The following is a 22,031-nucleotide window of genomic DNA, read 5'->3' on the forward strand; positions in this document are numbered from 1 at the left end:
GCTGTTTGTTTTCTTTTGAATACAGAGCTTCTCAATGTTGCCTTGGCTGTCCTGGAACTTGTTATGTAGACCAGGGTGGTCTAAAATTTACAAAGATCCACCTGTCTCTGCCTTCCATGTGTGGCATCAAACATTGTGCTACCATGTCCAGCTTCTTAAGTATTCTTACAAGTGCTTTCTCTTGGTAGAGGCAGATACTTAGAAATCTTTACTCTTCTTAAGAGGCATGGAAGAGTTGAAACACTTACCAACTCTAGATAGCAATTCTAGAACCGTCCCCTCATCAGAGTAACTTCTTTGGACTCTAAAGTAGAGGCCGTTGTTTGCCTGATCTTCAAGAGAATTGTGCATATAGTGTATCCCTAAGGGCAGATGATCCCATTAAACAGCAGTTTTGTCAAGCATTATCCTAATGTGGTTTACATATGAAAAACTTCTTTCTTTACTTAAATTCACAGGTTGTTATAGATTAATTAGCCCATCTGCCACAACAAACGAATTCACACATCGTTTGCACTGACTGCTGAAAAGTGAATTTTTTTTATCCACTTAAGACTGCACCACCAATATAATGAAAAAACAATTACTGTTAAAAACATGACTTATTTGTTTCAGACATCTAAAAACATCTATATGTTAATTACAAGCCATCACTCAGATATATAAACTTGGAAGTATTTCTCAGTGTAGAACGGACTGGGGAAGAATGTCATGAAATTAGACATTAGTGTCCCATCATGTGTGCTCACTGGGTAATCAGAATATACCCTCTATTCAGTTAAAATTCTCACTTGCTTCCAGGCCCCAAGTTAGTCTGCAAAAGCAGAGCCCCATGCCAGTATCTAGTCTGCCACCATTTAATCTGTGTGAGCACAGCCTACCTACAACTAGCTCGTCTGCCTAAGGAGAGCCCCATTCCACTCTTCAGTGCGCATGAAGATAGCCCCATGCCACTGTTTGGCCTGGAACATCTATGCTCTTCGTCTCTCCCTCCTCTTTCTTGCCTTGGCCTCTTGTCTGCTTTCCCACTTCCCTTGAGTCAGATGCCTGCCTTTTCAGGTCAGTCTTCCCCCTCTGCAGTAGCAGCCTGTTATCCAGTGTCAACGAAGCAGATGTTCCCAGTTGTGTTGTAATGAAATTGTATTTACTTCATTGAAATAGAACCATAGTAGGCTTGAGATATCCTTACCAAGCTTCCAGCTATTCTATGGGCAGGTACAATTGTCCAGTTTGCTTTGTAACACTTGACCTCTTACTCATTCTGTCTCAAACTCCTTGAACAGAAGTCCTCTTTCCTGCAGTATGCCTGACTCAAATCGTGACTCCTTATAAAACTCCTTTGCGTGAGGACTTCGAGGTCTAACCTGTGACTTACCACTTTTCTTAAATAACATATTTCCATTAATTTTGCTTCTAAAACTCTCTTCTCACTTTTGTCTTCTCCAAAATCAACTTTCCTATTTTAGCAATAAAAAAATTACAAAGTTTACACCGAGGATGCATTACACATCGTTAGGCATCTTTCCTGGAGGGCTTTTCTACCTCCACTCTCAAATTACAAAACAAATAACCACTGTACATGGTCCATGTGAAATCATATTTAAGATTGAACCACAGAAGGATCTATAAGGAAAAGGAGAAGAAGTCAGCACAACAAGGAACCAAAACCATAAGGAAGGCTCTGGGAGACACCGAATCCCCTGATGGTTTAAATACTTGGAAAACCTGTTGGCAAGTAGTTATTCATTGATTTACTACACATTTTTCACAGAATTGATGTTGAATATTTTCCAATATTCTTCCTCTTAGCCGTACCTGCAGATAACTGAGCAAGACAACTGCCAGGAAAGTCCTAATTAATTTACTCTTTCTTCTCTTGCGAAAGCCGTAATTTATAAAATGCTGACCTTTGGGAAGGCTAACAATATGTTGATGAACTTCAAGCGAAGTGAAAAAGCGGTGTTTAGTATTAGTAGTCCTCACATTTTCTAGGAGATCATGTGGGGCATCAGAGCCTTTAAAGGTCAGAGACTTCCTTACTTTGAGAGATATTAAATGGCTTATGGAAATAGAGGTCACCCATGTGGTAACTGACAGAAAAGAGCATTGCCCGACAGGGAAGTAAGAGACTTGAGATTACATTGACTGTCCTTTTTAAAGATTATATTTGAGTGTCCTTAGAACAAAGAATCAAATTTGCATATAAATGCCATGATTGTGAATGAATAGGTATCCAGGTCATAGATGCAACAGCGAGTGATCTTACTGTATAAAGGTTAATATTATTGGTAGATACTAAATGTTGCCAGGAGAACTTGTAGGCCTCTTTTTTTTTTTTTTTTTTTTTTTTTTTTTTTTTTTTTTTTTTTTTTGTATCTTAAAACACTTTTCAGTAAATTTTCCATTTCTGTAGTTTTTCTTATAAAGACAAGAATTGTCAAAATTAATCTTAGCACATAGACATAGGTGACACAAGAAATGATTATGGAAAGGAACTACTTTTTTGTTTGTTTGTTTGTTTTTTGGTTTTTGGGTTTTTTTTGGTTTTTTGAGGCAGGGTTTCTCTGTGTAGCCCTGGCTGTCCTGGAACTCACTCTGTAGATCAGGCTGGCTTAGAAATCCTCCTGCCTCTGCCTCCCAACTGCTGAGATTAAAGGCATGCGCCACCACTGCCAGGCTTGGAAAGAAACATTTTTAATGGGATATTTATTTGTTTTTAGGGAGTTTCATACATGTACAAAGTGGATTTTAACCAATCTACTCCCTCTTGCCACCATCCAACTTCTCTGGAATATCCATAATGTATCCCCCCTGCAACCTCATGTCTTCTTCTGTCTTGGTTTTAACTCACTGAGACCATATGCTGCCCATACCTACACATGTGAGGAGAACCCTGCTGGAGCATCTGAAGCCTACCAGTGACCACATCCCCAAAGAAAACTGACTCATCCTCCCCAGTAGCCATGCCAATAGCTTCCCAGCGAGGGGTGGTCCTCCTGGGCCCCTGCTCTACCCATGCCGAATTTTGATTGGCTTGATCTTGGAAAGGTCTGCTGCTGGTATTAAGCATGGCTACTTGAGTTTGTGAATACAATGGCTATGTCTCACTCAAGAGGACAGCATTTTGTGTTGTCCCTCCCTTCTTCTGGCTCTTACATTCTTTCCGTCCCTTCTTCTAGGGTGTTTCATAAGCCTTCAGATGGGGGTGGCAGTTACAGCTAAGCATTCGGGCATTTATTCTCAGCACTATGAGCAGTCATGCGTCTCTTACTAAGTAGAGCTCAGTGTAATGGAAAGTCTCTCTAACCAAGACTGGGAATAGCCCAGCTCTATGGGTACAAACATAAATATTTAGATGGCAGTTTGACAACCAATACTATTTAGCAGTACAATAATATGTTCCTTTCCAGGGCCTATGGCCTTCCCATCCATTTATAGACTCGTCTCTTTGCATATCAAGAACTTAATATGTTTTAGATTTGTTGCTTTTCTTTCTTTCTCTCATAAGTTTCCATTGTGCTGTTCCTAGTCTGCAACCTTACATCGCGCATTCTGTGATCTCAGGAAACTCAATTTCTTAAAGTCATTTTTGCTTTGAAGGTCACTAAAACAAATATGAATACTGAACCTAAAAATTAGGTTAACACATAGGCAAGACAGCCAGCTACCTCAGGGAAAAACTAGATTAATGACATCGTCTGTTTTCTGCTTGCTGACAGACACACTTTCTACACCGGTAGATTCTAATGTGTGTCTATGTCAAGCCTGGCCACACGTTTCCTCTTTCCGTAGAGATTGCTTAAAGCTCCTTCAAAAGGACAGGAGCGCTTGGACTTTACCCTGCCACTGTCAGGTAGAGATTGTTTCTGATGTAAGACTGTCCTAGAAGTACCCTAGCAACCCATTTCCAGGAGAGGGTAGATAGGGAGGAATACACTGGGAGTTCTTTCAGAAGGAAATGGCGTGAAATATGGCAAGAGAGACTACACTAAACTGAAGGATAAAGGATGGGAATGAGTGGGCAGCTCTCATCAGACTCTTGAAGCTTCTCACTGATGTTTGTTCATTTCCATAATCTGGAACTCATGAACACTGACCCCACCAAGACACATAGAAGATGGAAATGTTCATCCCAGAGCTGGGGCTGTACTCATCCATTCCAGCCTCTCTGCTTATCATTCTTTAACTGTCCATTCTCAGGGAGATAGTGATGGCCCTAGCCCTGGGGCACAGTAATCAAAAACAAGCTCAAGGAATGAATTACTGTGTACATACATGTCCTGTGTCCACCTAGCCTATATGCTCAAGTTAAATACCCCAAGGTTGTGTCAATGAGATTTTAGGGTCATTTTTCAAGTTTGCTCCACAGAGACAAGAATCAGACCGTGAATGTGCAGGTTGTTAAATGTGTGCATACTGCTAAGTACCACCCAGACCTCCATCTGAGAGTCCCCCTAGTGATCCAACAACTGAACTGGGATGTGTTTTGCCGGTGTGGAAACTTAATTGCTCATTTTTGAGGGCACATTAACTCTTTCAGGGCCCATTGAGAAAATAGGTCATTAAGCTTTTCTCTGGATGCCATGCCACTTTCATCTGGCATCGAATCATTTACCCTTTGCCCTACACATGTTTTGAGCACACATGCTTTCTTTGTCCACTCGGGGAGAGAGAATGTGCTCATTTGAGTGTCAACAATTATTCCACAGCCAATGTGACTTCCTCTCCTTTTTGGACACTCAGGGCTTGTTAGGAATTTGCCAACTCGTGGTAATTCTCACTGCTTCACAAACAGGCTTAGATATATGTCTAGAGATAACACCAATTCTAGTATATTTGGGACAGTATTTTGCTACTAAATGCCTCTTCATCTCTGCAAGAACCAAGATTAATTAATTTTGAATAATTCTGCATTCTAGAGATATTTATTAAAAGAGCCTCCACTCACCAAATATGTTATCATGACATATTTGAGGGCAATAGTTTGACACTATTTGAAAGCAGTTTTAAAAAGTTTGGGTGCTACAAACACTGGGCGACATTGCCCTTAGACAAAAGAATGACTTTTCCCCTTTGTAAAGGCAAATGGTTCCATCACAGTTGGGGGATTGCAATGGAAAGGGGGAAAGTGTTCCCCCATGTTCTGTGTCTGAAGCTACCTTAGAGACTTAGATACTAAAATGGGTAAGGCTCCAGAAGGGTATGGAGTCCTCTTTCAAGGGGATTCAGATTAGTATTCATTCCAAGCATGGATGAGTCATCTGGAATTTTATCAAAATCCTAGTTCTAATTCAGCAGGTTGGAGGTAGATCCAGTGGCTCTGCATGTTAACGACCTTGGTGACATTGATGCTACTGGCTACTTATCATGCTGAATTGTGATGGTTTCATATGATGCATGCATTCAATAGCATGGTCTTGAATAAAGATGAATATAAAGAAATTGGACAATATCCTGAAAAAGTAAACTTTGGATTTTTAGTTAAGTACTAAAAATATCACAAAAGATTAATAATTCTTTAAGTACTATGTGTATACGTATGCAGTATTTCTACCTACCTGAAGATTTGGGGCAACATTTTCTGATGCAGTGTTAAATGATTAAAACTTTATTAATAATGCTGATAGTGTTCTGTTGATAAATTCCAGATAATTCATAATGATGTAAAAGTGTTTTTTTTCTAAGTTGTTGCTTCCTTATATTGGCAGGTAGTTCAACAAATGTAATGACTTATTAAATATTCATACAATTTAGATGAGAGCTGGTCAGTCTGTCCTGGCACCTTTCTGTTCTTTATTCTGACATATGTACTACCCTTGTGTCTTCATAGGTCAATGGCAAGGATCTCTCAAAGGCCACCCATGAAGAGGCAGTGGAAGCTTTTCGAAGCGCCAAGGAGCCCATAGTGGTCCAGGTATTAAGGCGGACTCCCCTCAGCCGACCGACATACAGCATGGCCCCGGAAGTACAACTCATGAATGCCAGTACTCAGACAGACATTACTTTTGAACACATCATGGCCCTGGCGAAGCTTCGACCACTCACCCCTCCCGTGCCAGACACCTGTCCATTTCTGCTTTCAGACAGGTATGCCTCTATCCTTTCTCCTAAAGCCCTTTTTGTTTGTCATTCACTTTGGAAAGTAGGCATTAGAAAGAGCCAGACACACCAGAAGTTGGCAGTTTCAGGGACATGCTCCCAGCTCTGTTTGGAAATATTTCCGCACCATGTGAGCTTTCAATTAGTTCTCAGCTGTCCGTGCTGCTATCCTCCCAGCTATGCAGCTAGCTGAACTCTGGAATCAGACTTCCCAAAGTACAGTAAAAAGCTTGGCTCTATTCAGCTACCCTTCTCTCTACCCTTCAAGGCTCAGACTACTAGTCAGGGAAATAACTTTTCTCACCGAAGCTGCCAAAAAGCCTCATGAAGGCTCAGGGGAAGGGCACCATGTTCTCTAATGTGACTCGCCTCTCTCTCTCTCCCTCCCTTGCTTTTCCTGTCTTTACAAAAGAATCTAGGAAATTGACTTAATTCAACTATAATTATCCCAAGAAACCAATTCCCAGCTATAGTGAGATACAAACAAAGGATTCTGGCTTTCACGGAGTAAACAGAGCACCCTGAGATAAGCAGCAATTAAAGGAGTGTTCCTCCCGATTTTACAAAATGTAAAGGCGGGATATTTTATGTAAATAACGTCACCTGTCTGGTTTTGGCCCCACACAGTTTGTTCTCTGTATTGAGTCATTTTCCCACATTGTACAGAGTTTGCTTCACAAAAACAACAAGTCCCCTTAGCCTGCATTTTCACCACTCTTTCTCCTTCAGCTTCTGTTTGTAAGACACCCATGTTACTGTGTCCAGTCTCAGACTATTAGTTACTTCCATAGGCTCCTTCAGACGGTCACAGGTACAATGGACTCACCTAGGAACCCTAAGGAACAATAGAAGAGCCGCAGCTGGGCCTCTAGCCAATTAATTAAGAAATTTTAGAATGGCCTCAAGCAAGAACAATTTCTGAATCACTCCCCAAGGCAATTCTAATGTGCAAGCAAGTTTCCGAAAGTGCCTTTTGAGACCTGTCTTAGTTAGGGTTTGACTGCTGTGAGCAGACACCATGACCAAGGCAACTCTTATAAGGACAGCATTTCATTGGGGCTGGCTTACAGGTTCAGAGGATCAGTCCATCATCATCAAGACAAGAGCATGGAGGCAGCCAGGCATGCATAGTGCAGGAGGAGCTGAGAGCTCCACATCTTCATCTGAAGGCTGCTAGCAGACTACTCACTTCCAGGTAGTGAGGACTTGGGTCTTAAAGCCACACCCAGTGACACACCTACTCCAACAAGGTCACACCTCTTTAATAGTGTCACCCCCTGGCCCAAGCATATGCAAACTATCACAAGACCGCAGCGTGCAAGAGAGCATACGCTGTGTGTTTGTGTGTCATGTATTCAATCCCCCCCCCAACATACACTCAATGAGTAGCTCTTATATCAGGCACAGGAGTAAGTTTGAGAAATGAAAGTATATGAACAGACAAAAAGACAGTAGCCCCTAGTATTTATATTCTGGGATGGGAATGAGCAACAAGTAGACAAATAAGTCAGGGAAATTCATCAGTACATCCTGACTCAGAGTGGCCCTGAGAAAATGCTTTCTTGAAAGAGCAGAAAGTTAACTTCTTTTATCTAACATTTTGGGTAATATCCTAATGGTTTTCCATTACTACCTCATTGAGTCCTCCCAACAGCCTTAGGACACAGTGCCTAAACTACCACCATCCTGGTGTTGCAGACGAGGAGACAGACACATGGGAAGGTCCTTAGCCAGAAGTTTCTGAGTCTAGCTTCTGAGATTAGCATCCCTTAATTCATGGGCAGAGATGCTTTCCCCGAGTTCTGCAGCCCTCAGCTTTGCTGCAGCATCTCTGTCCACACCATGTGACCCCACAGCGTCCATATTTTCCTTTTAATTATGTTCTTATACTAGAATTGCCACTCTGTTGCTCTTCTTTAATAATGCAAGAATTGGATTTTGTGCGTGAGTATGTTTCCAGCACTTGGCACAGAGCCTGGCATTTGGTAGGCACTCAGGAAATGTTTGCAGCAATGAGTAAGGCTTATTTTTTATGACAGTTCCCTTCTTACTATCTGAAGGGCAAGGGGAACACACCAATGCCCAGGCAGAGAGTTGTCACCTTCTCCTTAATTGTTTGCATAGAAAGGGAGGTGTACTTACCTGATAGACAGTCAGCCAGGACACTACATCATACTGCTTTTGCTATTTGGGCTCCTATTGCTTAACTAGGAGCAAACCAGCAGCCGAAGCAGTAAGAAAAAGATGCAGGCAAGAACTTACCTCTACCTGGTGAGAGGACGTCAACAGAGACCTCACCTTTTAGGAGAGAACTAGTCTACACTAACTGAACTTACTAAATGTCCACAGTGCCAGAGGACTGTCACCAGGAACGCTTTTAACTATTTATGTGTATGTCCTTTATCAAAAGGGAGGGTTGGGTTATGAGAGAGAATGGTGGGATAGAGTCTTGGGAAACAGCCAGCAATATGTAGATATTTTATAGTCTGAAAAATATGTGCTTCTGAAAATGCCAGTGAGCAGCCAGTTTGGATCTGTGGTCTTGTACCGTAGTGCACCCCTCTGACTAGGTCGCAACCCTAAATAAAATACACAGGTGTTGGCCCACTCGGTGGGATGGACCAGGCCAGAGAGTGTCTGGGAAGCATCATGGACCACAGAAAAATTCTCACTGGTCTCATCACAAAAGGGAAGTAGAAGCCAGAGCCTTCCCCTTAGCCTTCGGAACATTGAGGGGGCTTCACCCATGAAGAGACAGAAGAGCAAGTGCCTCTGCTGAAGGCAGATAGGTGCCTTAAGAAACAGACCTGCTCCGAGGCACAAAGGGGTAAAGCGAAATTCTAAACTCCACTTTCAGCATGGAAGCAGCTCTTGTGATCCATTGTTGCCTGTATCCCCCACAGCTGCCATTCCCTTCATCCAATGGAGCATGGATTTTATGAAGACCACGAGTACGTTTCCAGCTTGCCCGCGGATGCAGACAGAGCGGAAGACTTTGAATATGAGGCAAGACCATTTCCTTTCACATTTCTTCATGAAGCTATGCTTGAGGGGGTTTTGCATAACAAAGAAATTTATTTACTCTCCAAAATAGCACATCTATTGTATGCCTATGATAAGATCTATGGAGTAGTTTGGCATTGGTTATTTGTCTATCATATTTTAAGAGATTTGCAAAATATTTGTGCAGCATCAGGGTGAAAACAATTTGTTTACAGCTTTGATATATATATATATATATGTATATTATATGTATGCTATATATTATATATGTACATATGTATTTTATAGCAGCTACACTTGCTTTTTTTAATATAAGTGAGTTTCTAGGGTTTAAAAAGGAAGTTATTGTTTCTCTTGTTTAGCCAGGTATTAATTGGTAAAATTAATTTAACTATATTCTCTTTCACAACCCTATTTTCTTTGCATTATGATTTAGCTCTGACCTGGAAAGAGCCATTTCCCGACTGCTTTAGAAACAGGGAAAGGATCTCTTCACCAGTTGTTAAACTGCTTAGTCTTCGCATTGCATACTAGGCGATCCATGTGCAGCCTGTAACACTGCACAAAGCCCATCTAATGATCACTTAAAACATTTCACAAAAGTTAGAGGGCTTATCCTGATATTTTTTCACTCCCGCAGTCTATAAATCTTGGATTTGGTGTGCTTTGACATTTGGAAACGCGGTAGATTGAGGAGGAGAAGACGCTGGCAAACAGGCAGAGCGCCCGCGATTTTCTGCCCTTTAATGCCTCAATGATGTCATACACGTTCAGCAAAGTGTTCTTTCCATTTTACAAGCAGGAAATCCTGCAGTCTTCGCCCTGAGGAGGCTCTGAAATCAAATAAGGCCAACTCAGTGAAGCTCACCTAAAGCAAACAGACGTTTATTTGAAATCTTCCCTCTGTAAAAGTCATCTCTGGTAGTTGTGGAAGTCATTATTTCTCTGCACATGGGGTTCAGAAGATGTGCAGTGACACCTAATATCTGAGCTTTGTCATTGCCGTTTGTGTTGAATTTTTATCTCCTCCTCTCCCTTAAGAACAATTTTAGAAACATGTTCACATATAGGCATGCACTAAAGCACCCAATACATTTCACCCAGTTACATAGATAGCATTATGTTACCTGAATTAGTAAAACTGTTTTCAGTTAATGCATAGGGGTTTAGGAGTTGGAATGCCTACATGACTTCAGATTTTTGTTTAGTATGTGTCTTACAGCTCTATAAAAATAAGACAATATTTTGGGTGGGTCTGGGAAGAACCTAAGCAAGTTAACAGCAAAGAGTCTTTTAATTAATCTATATGTCATTGACATCCCATAATGGAGACACATCCTTCCAGTTCCATAGGGCTCCCTGGGGCTGGACTATACCCTCATTTTTGGTCAGTATCTATCCTTAGTAGATGCCAATATTGAGACAGTATCATTGCTAAATGTTCAGAGAGTTCTCCATAGTCCTATAATCTCAACTAATCACACCATCATTGCCATCATCATCAATTTGTTGTCAACTATAATTTCTGTTGCCAAAGGTACCTTTCTGAATGATTGAAGTAAAGAGTGTTCTTATGAAACTTAAATAAGGAAGCAAAACATCTGCCGTGACAGTCTGCAGCCCTGAAAACACATACACATGAGAGCATCATGAATGCTTAAAAGGCAGATGGAGACACAGGCAAATCCCTGAAGGATAAGTCACCTAATTCAGCAGAAAATAGGTGTTCTACCCAGAATTCTTCAGTTTGCTATGGTAACATATAGGAGTGGCACACAGCAGCCCCCCTGGCCCAAATTCTACGTGTATAGCCCTTACCAGAGCCTGTCCTATACACAGCTTTCAAGGGCAAGAGGGCAGATGGACGGATGCAAATCCTGTCTTCATGTTTTGCATGTTCAGCATGAAAGCTGATGTGTGCTGTATTTCTGTTACCAAGTGAAATGAACTAATTTTCTCTAAGGTTTCATTATCATATATACATCTATATATGTATATATGTATGCATACACATACATCTATATAGATGTATACACCCTATACATCTGAGAGTGAGATTGATGTCAGCTTCAGGAATGAGTGGCATTTGCCACTTACAGAAGAAAGATTCAGTGGTCAGAGAGAGGGCTCCAGCTCAGAATGAGCATACACATCTCTCTGGGAGTCAAAGAAGCAGCGAGGGACCTCACACATACACACATAGAGAGAGGGAGGGAGGGGGAGATCACACATACACACATAGAGAGAGGGAGGGAGAGGGAGATCACACATACACACATAGAGAGAGGGAGGGAGGGAGAAGGAGGGAGGGAGAGGGAGATCACACATACACACATAGAAAGGAGGAGGAAGGGAGAGTGAGGGAGGGAGAGGGAGATCACACATACACACATAGAGAGAGGGAGGGAGGGAGAAGGAGGGAGGGAGGGGGAGATCACACATACACACATAGAGAGAGAGATGGAGAGGGAGATCACACATGCACACATAGAAAGGAGGAGGAAGGGAGAAGGAGGGAGGGAGAGGGAGATCACACATACACACATAGAGAGAGGGATGGAGGGAGAGGGAGATCACACATACACACAGAGAGAGGGAGGGAGGGAGAGGGAGAGGGAAAAGAACATACAGATACACCCACACACATTCACATAAACACACACGTATGCACACAAACACATACCAATCTGTACTAAGGAACTCACACAGCTAAGTGTGAACTTGGTGGGTGCTCCTTAATTTCTAGGGAAGAAAGCTGGACAATGAACACAACCCATGAATCCATGCATTCCAGTGAAGGCTGAGAGAAGCAAGTAAAGGACAGTAAAAGTGAATCACTGAGGAGGGAGACTCGTGAGATTGGGATAGGTCATTCCTACATAATACATGGTGGTCCTCTCTCATGTGATACCCAGAGAGAAGTAGAAATGGAGCCACATGGAAAAAACTCTACAGAACGGAAAATGCGAATCAAAGGCCCAAGCAGACTCATTTAGCTACTTTTATATGGCTGTGATAAAATACCACAACCAAGCTTGAGATTACAGAGGGACAATTGCCCGTGATGGTGGAGTGGAGGCATGGTGGCCGGCCGGGGCAGAGTCTGAGTGAGACTTCACTCCCTAAACTGTCAGCTGGAATCTGAGAGACAGAGAATGAACTGGGAATGGCAAAACGCTTAAACTCTCAAAGCCCAGCCCCAGAGATGCGCTTCCTCCAGCAAGGCCACCCATCTTAAGCCTCCCCAAACAGTGGCACCGACTGGAGACTAGGCATTGAAATGCCCAAACCAACACTATAGGGAATATTTTTCAGTCAAACCACTTCAAGGCTTGTGGTTGGGAGCTCAATAAATAGTAAAAAGGGAGGCAGTCGCTCCTGCTGAAGGCTTGGGTGGGAGGAGGTGAGGCAAAGTGAGAAGATGCTGTCTGGAGTGGCCTTATAACTTGACTCTGAGATGAAGCTGCTGGAGCGGAGCAGGGCCCTGTGATACTCCATGCCAGAACACTCTGGCTGTGGGATGGGCGTGGCAGGGGAGGAGCAAATCATTCAGCAGGGAAGCCAGTTGAAAGGAGGAGGTGGCTTACTTATGGTTAGCTGGAGTTGGGGCGGGGCACAGTTTGTGAGGATAATGTCTAACCAGCACTGAGGCTATGTCTATATATCGGTGGAGCCATGCCGTACATCAGCACTGTCAAACAATTCGCAGTGTAGTATTTATTTTTCTCCTGCCTTTTAAAAATCAGAATAGAATAAAACCTACTGAGACATAGCCACTGGCTTCCCCTGGAACAATTATGAAAGATGCACTCTCTAGAGTTCTAAGGATTGCATTCAGTGCTGGCTCCAACGCAGAGCCTGCAAGTCTTCAGGCATGTTTTTACGGATAGACTTAAGACTGGTTCAGAACCAGAGATGATTATGTTTCTAATAAGTACATATGTGGAGATTTTAGTACATGATTTATTGGCCCAATAGAACAGAACTCATCTATTGTATGAACACACATACGGGCTATTTTAGACATGCAGACCTTTAGAACTAATTGATAGACTCAGAGCTTCCCTTAGAGCCTAGATGGATAGTGAATGGCTTTTTGAAGATGTTATAGACCAGCTGTCATCATTATGGTGACCCTAGTGTGTTAGGGATCTCTATAAGACATTAATGACACCCACACCTCAACATGACCTATCACTACTTTCCCCAAGAAAAAATATTTTGACTGGGTTTAAGATTTCCCCACTGTACTTAAGAACATCTCGGAGGACCAGTCTACAGCAAAAGATTCAGACCTTGAGATTGGTTTTCTCTGTCTATCTGCGTGTGTTTGTGTGTGTGTATGTGTGTGTGTGTGTGTGTGTGTGTGTGTTATGCATGTAACAAACAAACAAACAAACAACCCATGGCACTCATCCTCCAATTAAAGAACATATCTAATTTTAATTTTATTTTTGATGGAATGAATTTCAACCCTGTACCTATTTTTCAGAGTTTACGGGCTTCCTGACAGGGTACCTCAGAGGACTAAGCTTCTGGTCTTTATTTTCCTGTTCACTTTTTCCCTAGAGCAAGCCAAGGTTGAAATAAATCATAAATAGCCCTTAGCAAGTCAGAAGCAGGTCTCAAATCTATCCTCCACCAGAAATAATTTACAGGATAGCCTCCAAGAAATCTAGCATTCTCCCTCTCACTTCTGACAAAGATGTGTTTGTCTCTGCCTGCTGCGGGGAGGAAGCTGCTTTTCATTGTTCTTTCATCAAGTTTTGGTTTTGTGGGACCAGTCATTAAATCTCAAAAGTCAGGGCTGGTGGGAGAGTCAGAAATATGTAAAATTTTAGTAATAGCACACATCTCATTGTAACGCAAGGAAAAAAATCAATCAACGGCTTTGGACTTTCAGGTGTTTATAATTTAGCTATGCTAATTTAAAACCACTTATACCTTCCCCCTAAGATGGAGAAGTAACATGTTCACAAGCCCGAGTTAAGTGCTCTCACTGTGAATGTCATAAAACAGAAGCAAGAAGAGTTTTTAAAATTTATTTAAACTGAAATTGAGAGTGGAAAGAAGATGCCAAATGTCTATGTACATGATAACTGAAAGTTAAAACACCTTGGCCAATGTATAAAAGTAAGAATAAGCAGTTAGCATATTGATTAGCTTCCCTTTGGTAAGACTTACACAAAGCAAAAGAAAACCTTTGCACTTGGTGTTGTTTTACAAAATGTGATTCTTGGTGCTAGATAGATGCAGAATATTTGAGAAAATTTAAGTTTATCATATTTCTCTCACAGCTAAATAATAGATGTGAGGTATACAAAATCCTCTTAAACATACACAGACACACACATACAGTGACACACACACACACACACACACACACACACACACTGAAAAAAACAGGAATATAACTTATTAGATACCAGTCATACCTCTGAACAGTTTCATGATTTACAAGGTTGCCTCAGAGAAGTCTCCCCAGTTTACTGTGGAGAGCACTGAATGTTTTTCTAACTGAAAGCAAACCTCTGTCTGTCCTGTTTAACCATCCCATCATGCTGTCTGTCTCTGAGTAGGGCCTCGGTAAACATCTCATGATGGAATCAATGAGGATTCTGAAGGCCCATAGCTGTCTGTATGGACCAGCTTCTGAGGGGATGAGTCCCCTTTTCCCTCTTTTGTCTGTAAGAGAGATTGAAGAGAAGCAGGACCACCGTGCAAAAGAATGTCCCCCCTCTTTCCGGCTTGTGTTTTTTGAGTCATTTGTTTTCATACTAATATCAGTTCTATTTCAATAAGTATTTCTAAGGAGAAGACAAAATGGAGAAAAACCAAAAATTAGAGTTAAAATTAAAAATATAGCTGTCATCTATATTAACTATCATTATGTAAAGTTATAAAACTTATACTTGCTATGAATTTCAAAAATTTTCCATATATATGTATGTATACATATATATATGTGAATTGTAGACATCTGGTCACTAGTGTGGAGTTCCATGTGCATGAGAGTGTGTGTTCATATACATAGGAGTGTGAGGTTATTATTGAAAATCATGGCTTTCTCTCTACATTATTATTGGAGGCAAGGTCTCTCTGTTGAACTCAGAGCTTGTAAAGCAGCTAGTCTGGCTAGTCAGCCTGAGCCAGTGGTCCCCTATCTCCACCTACCATGTACATGTACCATGTATAGGTGGGCATCCATACTTATCTGACATTTATGAGAGTACTGGGGATCTGAACTCAGGTCCTCACACTTGTATCGTACACACTTTAACCCCTGAGCCATCTCTCCAGATTTTGACATGTACTTTAACCTACCACTTTACCTCCCTTATAACTCCTACATTAAATGCTCATTCAACATGGTAGAAATAGTAAACCAAAGAGTGGGCTAACGCATGCATGCGTGGGATCTGATGATGAACCAGTGTTGAAGGGAGCCAATTTGGATCTGAAGCATCATGGATCGAGAGGCCATGAGGAGAACTATTTGTGTATTCCAGTAGATCATAGAGCCCAGAGGATATAGAATAGAAAACATGAAGAATTCAGTACTCAGATCTGTTAGCTCACTAGGATGTATCTCACCAGCCTCTCTCTCTCCACCTGTTAATCTCCTTTCATAGACATGCAAGAAACATCCCGAATAATTTTAAAACACTGACTACACAGGCAGAAAAAACAAAACCTAACCTTTTAGAGAAGAACCCTTAGTAAGAGTCAGGCTATGGAAACGGTTTTGATTTGAACCCTGATCTAGAGGAAGTATGAAAACATTTTTATGACTTGAACATGAAAGGCAGTGGATTGGTGTGTCCATATGGAGTTAGCTCATATGGGTACTTATTAATGGTCTTCCATGCCTGCCATTTTCTTTATTACATCTGCTGAAATCTTGAAGGCCAATGACTTGTCATATATTGGAACTTGTAATTCTAGGCTCTGTGACACATCTTTTCTTCCTACAAACGCAGTTCCTTGCCCTGAGATGTCATTCTGTCTCTGGACAAGACTCTGGTCTCAGATAGCAAGTCCTCCTTTGTCCCTGTAGTCAAAGTTGTCAGATCAAATGTAACTATTGTGTACTTCTGCTGGATTGTTGGCTATTCAACATCTTGACCAAACACCCAAAATTGTTTCAAATCCACCCGCCGCTGAAGGGTCTATGAACACTGTCATGATCCTATCTCTCTAGGTTTGAGGACCACAAGACTCCTCAGCTAAGCAGTACTCGAAGGAAGGTGTGGGCTTTCCAGACTTCATGTCTTTGCCCCTGGGATTCTTCATCTCTGGATTTCCCTTCTGATGGTCTCTACCATTGACTCAAGATGGCACCTTCCATCATGCCTTCAGGGGCACTTCACAATGTCCTCCTCACTTTCCATCTTTCCCACCAGAGCTTTGGCACCTCACTCTGTAATCGGTTTCTGCTCTTTATTTTCTGCCCTGAGTTCCAGCCAGATGTAATTATTTTTTTGTCTATTGATTCATGAGACCGTGTCTCAGTTTAGCTAGTGTTGGCCTCAAATTCCTAATTCTTCTGCTTCAATTTTGAATTCTACAATTAGAGCCACACATCACATGGTTGCATTCTTCTTGAATAATCTCATCTTGAGATAAGTTCTGGTGGTTTTACTCGATATTAATTTATTTAATGCTATGTACGTGTGTGTACCTGAGTGTATATATGCACACCACATGCATACATGAGCCCTCAGAAATAAGAAGAGCTGTCTGATGCCCTGAACCTGGAGGTGCAGGAGGTTATGGGCCACCATGTGAGTACTGGGAAGGGTCCTTCAAACAGTGCAGAGTCCAGCAGGAGGAGAAGGAACAATATGAAATACAATATGACTGAGAGGAGCAATTTGAAATACAATGTGAAAGGCTTTGCTTTCCTTATGCTACTTCAGCTAATCTGACAATCTAAGTAAACATAACTGTGTATGGACTTTGGCCAGACAGTAACTCAAGAATGGTTGTCACCATCTTCACAAGAAAGGTGGTTTCACAAGAGACTTTTAATCTGTGCTAAATCGATGTTCTAGTTCATACAAGAGAGAAATGACAGGGTCTAGAAACCACATGCCCTGGTTTCTCCTACACAGTCCTGGAATGTGGCTATCTTTTACATTCAGACATATTCTAGTTGACCAATAACTTGTAAGGCTGCTTTAATTTTCATATCTGTCAAACTTTAATTAGGGCTGACAGATTAAAATCACATGTAATGCAGTCTTAATATTTCAGGCAGAAGCAAGACAGCACTTTGTAATTTTAACACCCATGTTTATTAAATAGAATCATTTTTCTAAATCGCAAGAGCCTACGAAGAACAAGAAGTCTTCCTTCAAATGTGATTATAAAATGAGGCCACAGGTTGAGAAGTCATCAAAGTTATTGTAATTCTTCGAGCTTTCGTGCAGAATAAAATGAGATTAGTATTGCTGTTGATTGGGTTATATTATTTTATAAAACAAACATGAAGCAAATCTGCGTTTCACCTCACTGATTATAACAGCACTCAGCCTTATTTGAAAAGCAAACAGCGAAAGCAAATTGAACCTTCCAAGTTAGTTATTCAACAGGGTAACCATGGACACATGCACTGCACCAAGAGTCTAGCTATAAAATGAAGATTCTGTACACCACCTGTATAAATGATACCTAAGTGCCAACATGCTCTTTGTGTTTGAAGACACTCACATACACATACAGAGGACTGCTTTGAATTCCTTAAAGGTATCAGTGAAAGGTTGTGTGTAAGGTGAATATTTGCACATCACTTTTTTCCCCCCACTGACTACTCCACAACGGTGGGAAAATGACAAATGCCTTCCCTACTGTGTGAAGCAAATGAACCAGGATTCCAGTTTTCCTTTGAGATGCCATTGGATCTGTAGAAGGGAAGTAACAAGCTGTATGGACATAGTGCTTACTCCATTTCTTAAATAGACCTTGGGAGTAACGTCGTGAATTGCCATGTCCTACACAGAAGCTTCTCAGGGACACGTAGGATTGATGATGGCCTCATTTGTCAGCTTCTGCTTCTCAGTAGTCAACTGAAGCTCCCACAAGCAACATAAGACAAATGCATGGTCAAATCATTTCAATTTTCACAGGATCTCAACATTACTAGCATACCAGTGTATACTGTATGAGTTCTTATAGGACAAGCATGCCACTCACAGGAATGCACACTCTGTGTTCAGTACTGTACTGCATCAACTGGGAGGGAGTAAACTGCATTTCTCTCCATGATATATCTAATTTTAGCTTTAGATTCAGGGCACCTTTATACATAATTTATATACATTTGCCAATTTCAAAAAGTTGGCTAAGTCTGTAAAGATTACAACGAAGTATTTATCTACATACAACACTTGTATATTCAACTAAAAAATATGTAGTAAACTAATTTAGTTTGGATTCTTTTTTTCTACCATACTACATTATCTTTAAAATGAATATTGAAATCCTCAAAGCAATGTGACTTGCCTGGGAATTATAGTTCCTGACCTTCTTCTTGGAGAATATAAGTTGTAGTTAAGGCCCTGGTCTGTGTTTGGTTAGCAGTTTTCACTGGTATTAAGTAAAGACATATAATGCATTCTATACAAACAAAAGGTGTGTCATTAGCTGAGGATTATATTAGCTACCTTGTATCCAGTGGAGGCCTCAAATACAAACAAGTCCTTTTTTCTGCACTCATTCCACATGAGATAGGCAGAACATCCTCTGTTGTACATAGCATCCTATTTGTGACTACCATCCTGTGTGTGACATAGCATCCTGTGTGTGACATAGCATCCTGTGTGTGGCATAACCATGTCTGACAAACCTTCCTGTCAGCTCCTTGCTGACAGGTAGCTGTGAGTAGAGAAGCTGGGACTCTCTGGGTCTTTCCAGGGCTGAGTGGGATGGTGAGTGTCTGCGACCTGCAAAGAACCACACCAGGCTGGGGAGTCTTGTCAAAGCAGGATCTCAACTTTAGTGCATCAGCCTCTCACTTATATTTGTTTGGAATATAGGGTGCGGGATTTTTGGTTGGGTGAGATGACATAGGAGGCAGAGAAGGGTGACAGAGGGTATGGGGTGACTGACAGGGCCAATGGCGAAGCTTCACATCAGCAACTCAAGGCAAAGGCAGGGCAAAACAGGTCTTGCTGAGTCACTCTGATATGGCAGGGACTGAGACAGGTCTCAAAACTCCAGCCAGGCTTAGGGTCTCCCACAAGGCCGCAGGCCCAGGTTTGACATGGCCCAATACCTTCCTATGTATGACAAAGCATATTATATCCCTCTTCTGTGTGCATGACCTTCTTGTTACTATGGTTACTATTGTGTTGGGTATTTATCTTATTCCTACTTAATGTATAAACCTTTGTCTATGTTTCAGAATTGTTTTCATGGGAAGAAGTTTTTCTGAACTGAAATTCATATATCACTGTTAATTGTTCACTAACTCTTCAAATATAAATATATGCAAGATATGAAAGATGTTTTCAAAATATATTGAGTTCTATTCTCACAAGTAACATCCGAGGGTAGTCTCACTATTAGTCGGAGGCTCTCTTTCCTTTTTATTTAATAAATTTTAAGAGAATGATGGGAAAATATTGGTCAAAGGAAATAAGCTGTGGCGGCTTGGGAGAACTGGTGGTCTGTTGCACATTGGGGGACTATAGGTGCCATGCATGGTGTAGTTCAAGATCCTAAAAGAAACTATTTTAAGTTTTTTTCATCATAAGAAATGAAATACCAGAGGAGATAAATATGATTAGCCTTATCTGAGTATTACACAGTATATATATATATATATATATATATATATATATATATATATATATATATATGTGTGTGTGTATATGTACATATATATATGTATATATATGTGTGTATATGTACATATATATATGTATATATATATATATATATATATAATTGAAACAGTACATGGTACTCCAAAATGTGTAAAATCTGTGTCAACTAAAACATTACAATTAAATTTTAATGATTCTTGAATTAAATATTAACTTTATGAAACTAATACTCCTATCACTGTAGCAAGTGGGATTAACATTAGAGATAATGTTTTCATGTACCTACTTCCAAATTAGCTATATATGAAAAATTCGAGCCCACGATGCATGGCTGATTAAAACCCCGTGATGAGTAGAAATGGACTCTCATTTTCAAAATATGAAGGCATGGCAAGTCAAACCCAGGGTTGCTGCCAGATTAAGGTCTTTTGCTTCCCCAGCCTACCCCCTACCTGGTGTTATTTAGTGATGCCTTCAACAGCATAGCTCTGTGGCTTGGCACTGCATTGACTAATTTGCTAGACTCCCTGGGTACTTAGATACTTCAAAATCTCTCTTTCTAAAATAATAAAATAATAATAATAATAATAATAATAATAATAATAATAATAATAATAATAATAAATATTTCTAGGTAAAGTAGCCCACACCAGAGAATTGACTGTAGCTCTGATTTCTTCCCGCCTTTCACTTCATTGTTGGGAAGGCATCTGTACTGGCTGGTTTTATGTGTCAACTTGACACAAGCTAGTGTTATCACAGAGAAAGGAGCCTCCCTTGAGGAAATGCCTTCATGAGATCCAGCTGTAAGGCATTTTTTCAAATGGGGAGGGCCTGGCCCATTATGGGTGGTGCCATCCCTGGGCTGGTAATCCTGGGTTCTATAAGAAATCAAGCAGAGTAAGTCAGAGAGAGCAAGCCAGTAAGGAACATCCCTCCATGGCCTCTGCATCAGCTCCTGCTTCCCGACTTGCATGAGTTCCAGTCCTGACTTCCTTTGGTGATGAACAGCCATGTGGAAGTGTAAGCTGGATAAACCCTTTCCTCCCCAACTTGTTTCTTGGTCATGATGTTTGTGCAGGTATAGAAACCCTGACTAAGACAGCATCTCGGTTCTGCCTTGAGCATCTTTGCAGGCAGCCCACATGCTTCCTGCTTTGTCTCTATTTCATGCCATCATCCCAGGCTGCTGAGAAATTCCCTGTAATTCTCTTTCCTTCTAGCGGCACTGCTTGGTGCTTTCTGCTACAGGAATAATAAGGACCGTGTGCTGGTTGCCCAGCATCTATATGTGTGCCCTCAAGAGCAAGTTTATGCATGTTTTTAGTCTTGTTTTTTTTTTTTTTTTTTTTTTTTTTTTGCAATGATGTGAAATTTGCATTTTGTTCTTTAGCAGATGAATTGTGGTTTTGTATAACCACAGGTATAAACCATCATGTATACCATTTTATTTCAACGACAGTCCCCACTCTACAAACTGGTACCCCCAAGAAGGCGGACATAGCTTTTATTGCAGCTTCATGAATTCTTGAATGTTTTATTTTGGGAAATCCAAGCCTTTATTAGGAAATGTAAAGTCCATGGCACACAGAGGCTCTCTCTTCTTGTGTGCACTTCCCACCAACCCAGCACCATTTAGGATGCTATGAACCTATACACATATTGCATGGTGTTCACCAAGCAAGTTGTTGGCCTTGATCACTTTTGTGTATTTGTTTTCCTTTAAATGGGAGAGCCCTTATCCTCTGTTCTGGTCTTAATTCTCTGTATCAAGCTATTTCCCACTCAGTAGAGGTAGAAATAGGAAGACAAAGAGTGAAATATTTTAACTGTTAAATATTTAACAAGCTCCAGCTGAAGCAGCCCTGGATCTTGACTTCCAGCTTCTGTACTCTTTCTTCTACTCGCTAGCATGTGTGACTTTGCTTTGCTCCCACCTTAAGTCCCTGCCCTTCTTCAGCCCAAGGGACCTTGTCCTCTGCATCTTTCTTCTGTGCTAGAATGGTTTGTATGACTAAATCTTAAATACACTTGCAAGCAAGCAAATCAAGGATATACATCTTAGAGGGATTATATGAGAGAAGAATCTGTTTTCAATTA

The 22,031-nt window shown here is 41.0% G+C and overlaps 1 protein-coding gene across 1 annotated transcript in view; it reads left to right on the plus strand.

Moving 5' to 3' along the window:
* Positions 1 to 22,031, plus strand: part of Pdzrn4 (PDZ domain containing ring finger 4) — a 161,458-nt gene that overhangs the window by 73,546 nt on the left and 65,881 nt on the right. Inside the window, exons 2-3 of the mRNA XM_031353315.1 lie at positions 5,831 to 6,087; positions 9,003 to 9,105. Coding sequence (XP_031209175.1) covers positions 5,831 to 6,087; positions 9,003 to 9,105 — 360 coding nt within the window. The remainder of the gene's footprint in view (positions 1 to 5,830; positions 6,088 to 9,002; positions 9,106 to 22,031) is intronic.

Source organism: Mastomys coucha, unplaced genomic scaffold (genome assembly GCF_008632895.1).
Source record: "Mastomys coucha isolate ucsf_1 unplaced genomic scaffold, UCSF_Mcou_1 pScaffold11, whole genome shotgun sequence".
NCBI classification, from domain to species: domain Eukaryota; kingdom Metazoa; phylum Chordata; class Mammalia; order Rodentia; family Muridae; genus Mastomys; species Mastomys coucha.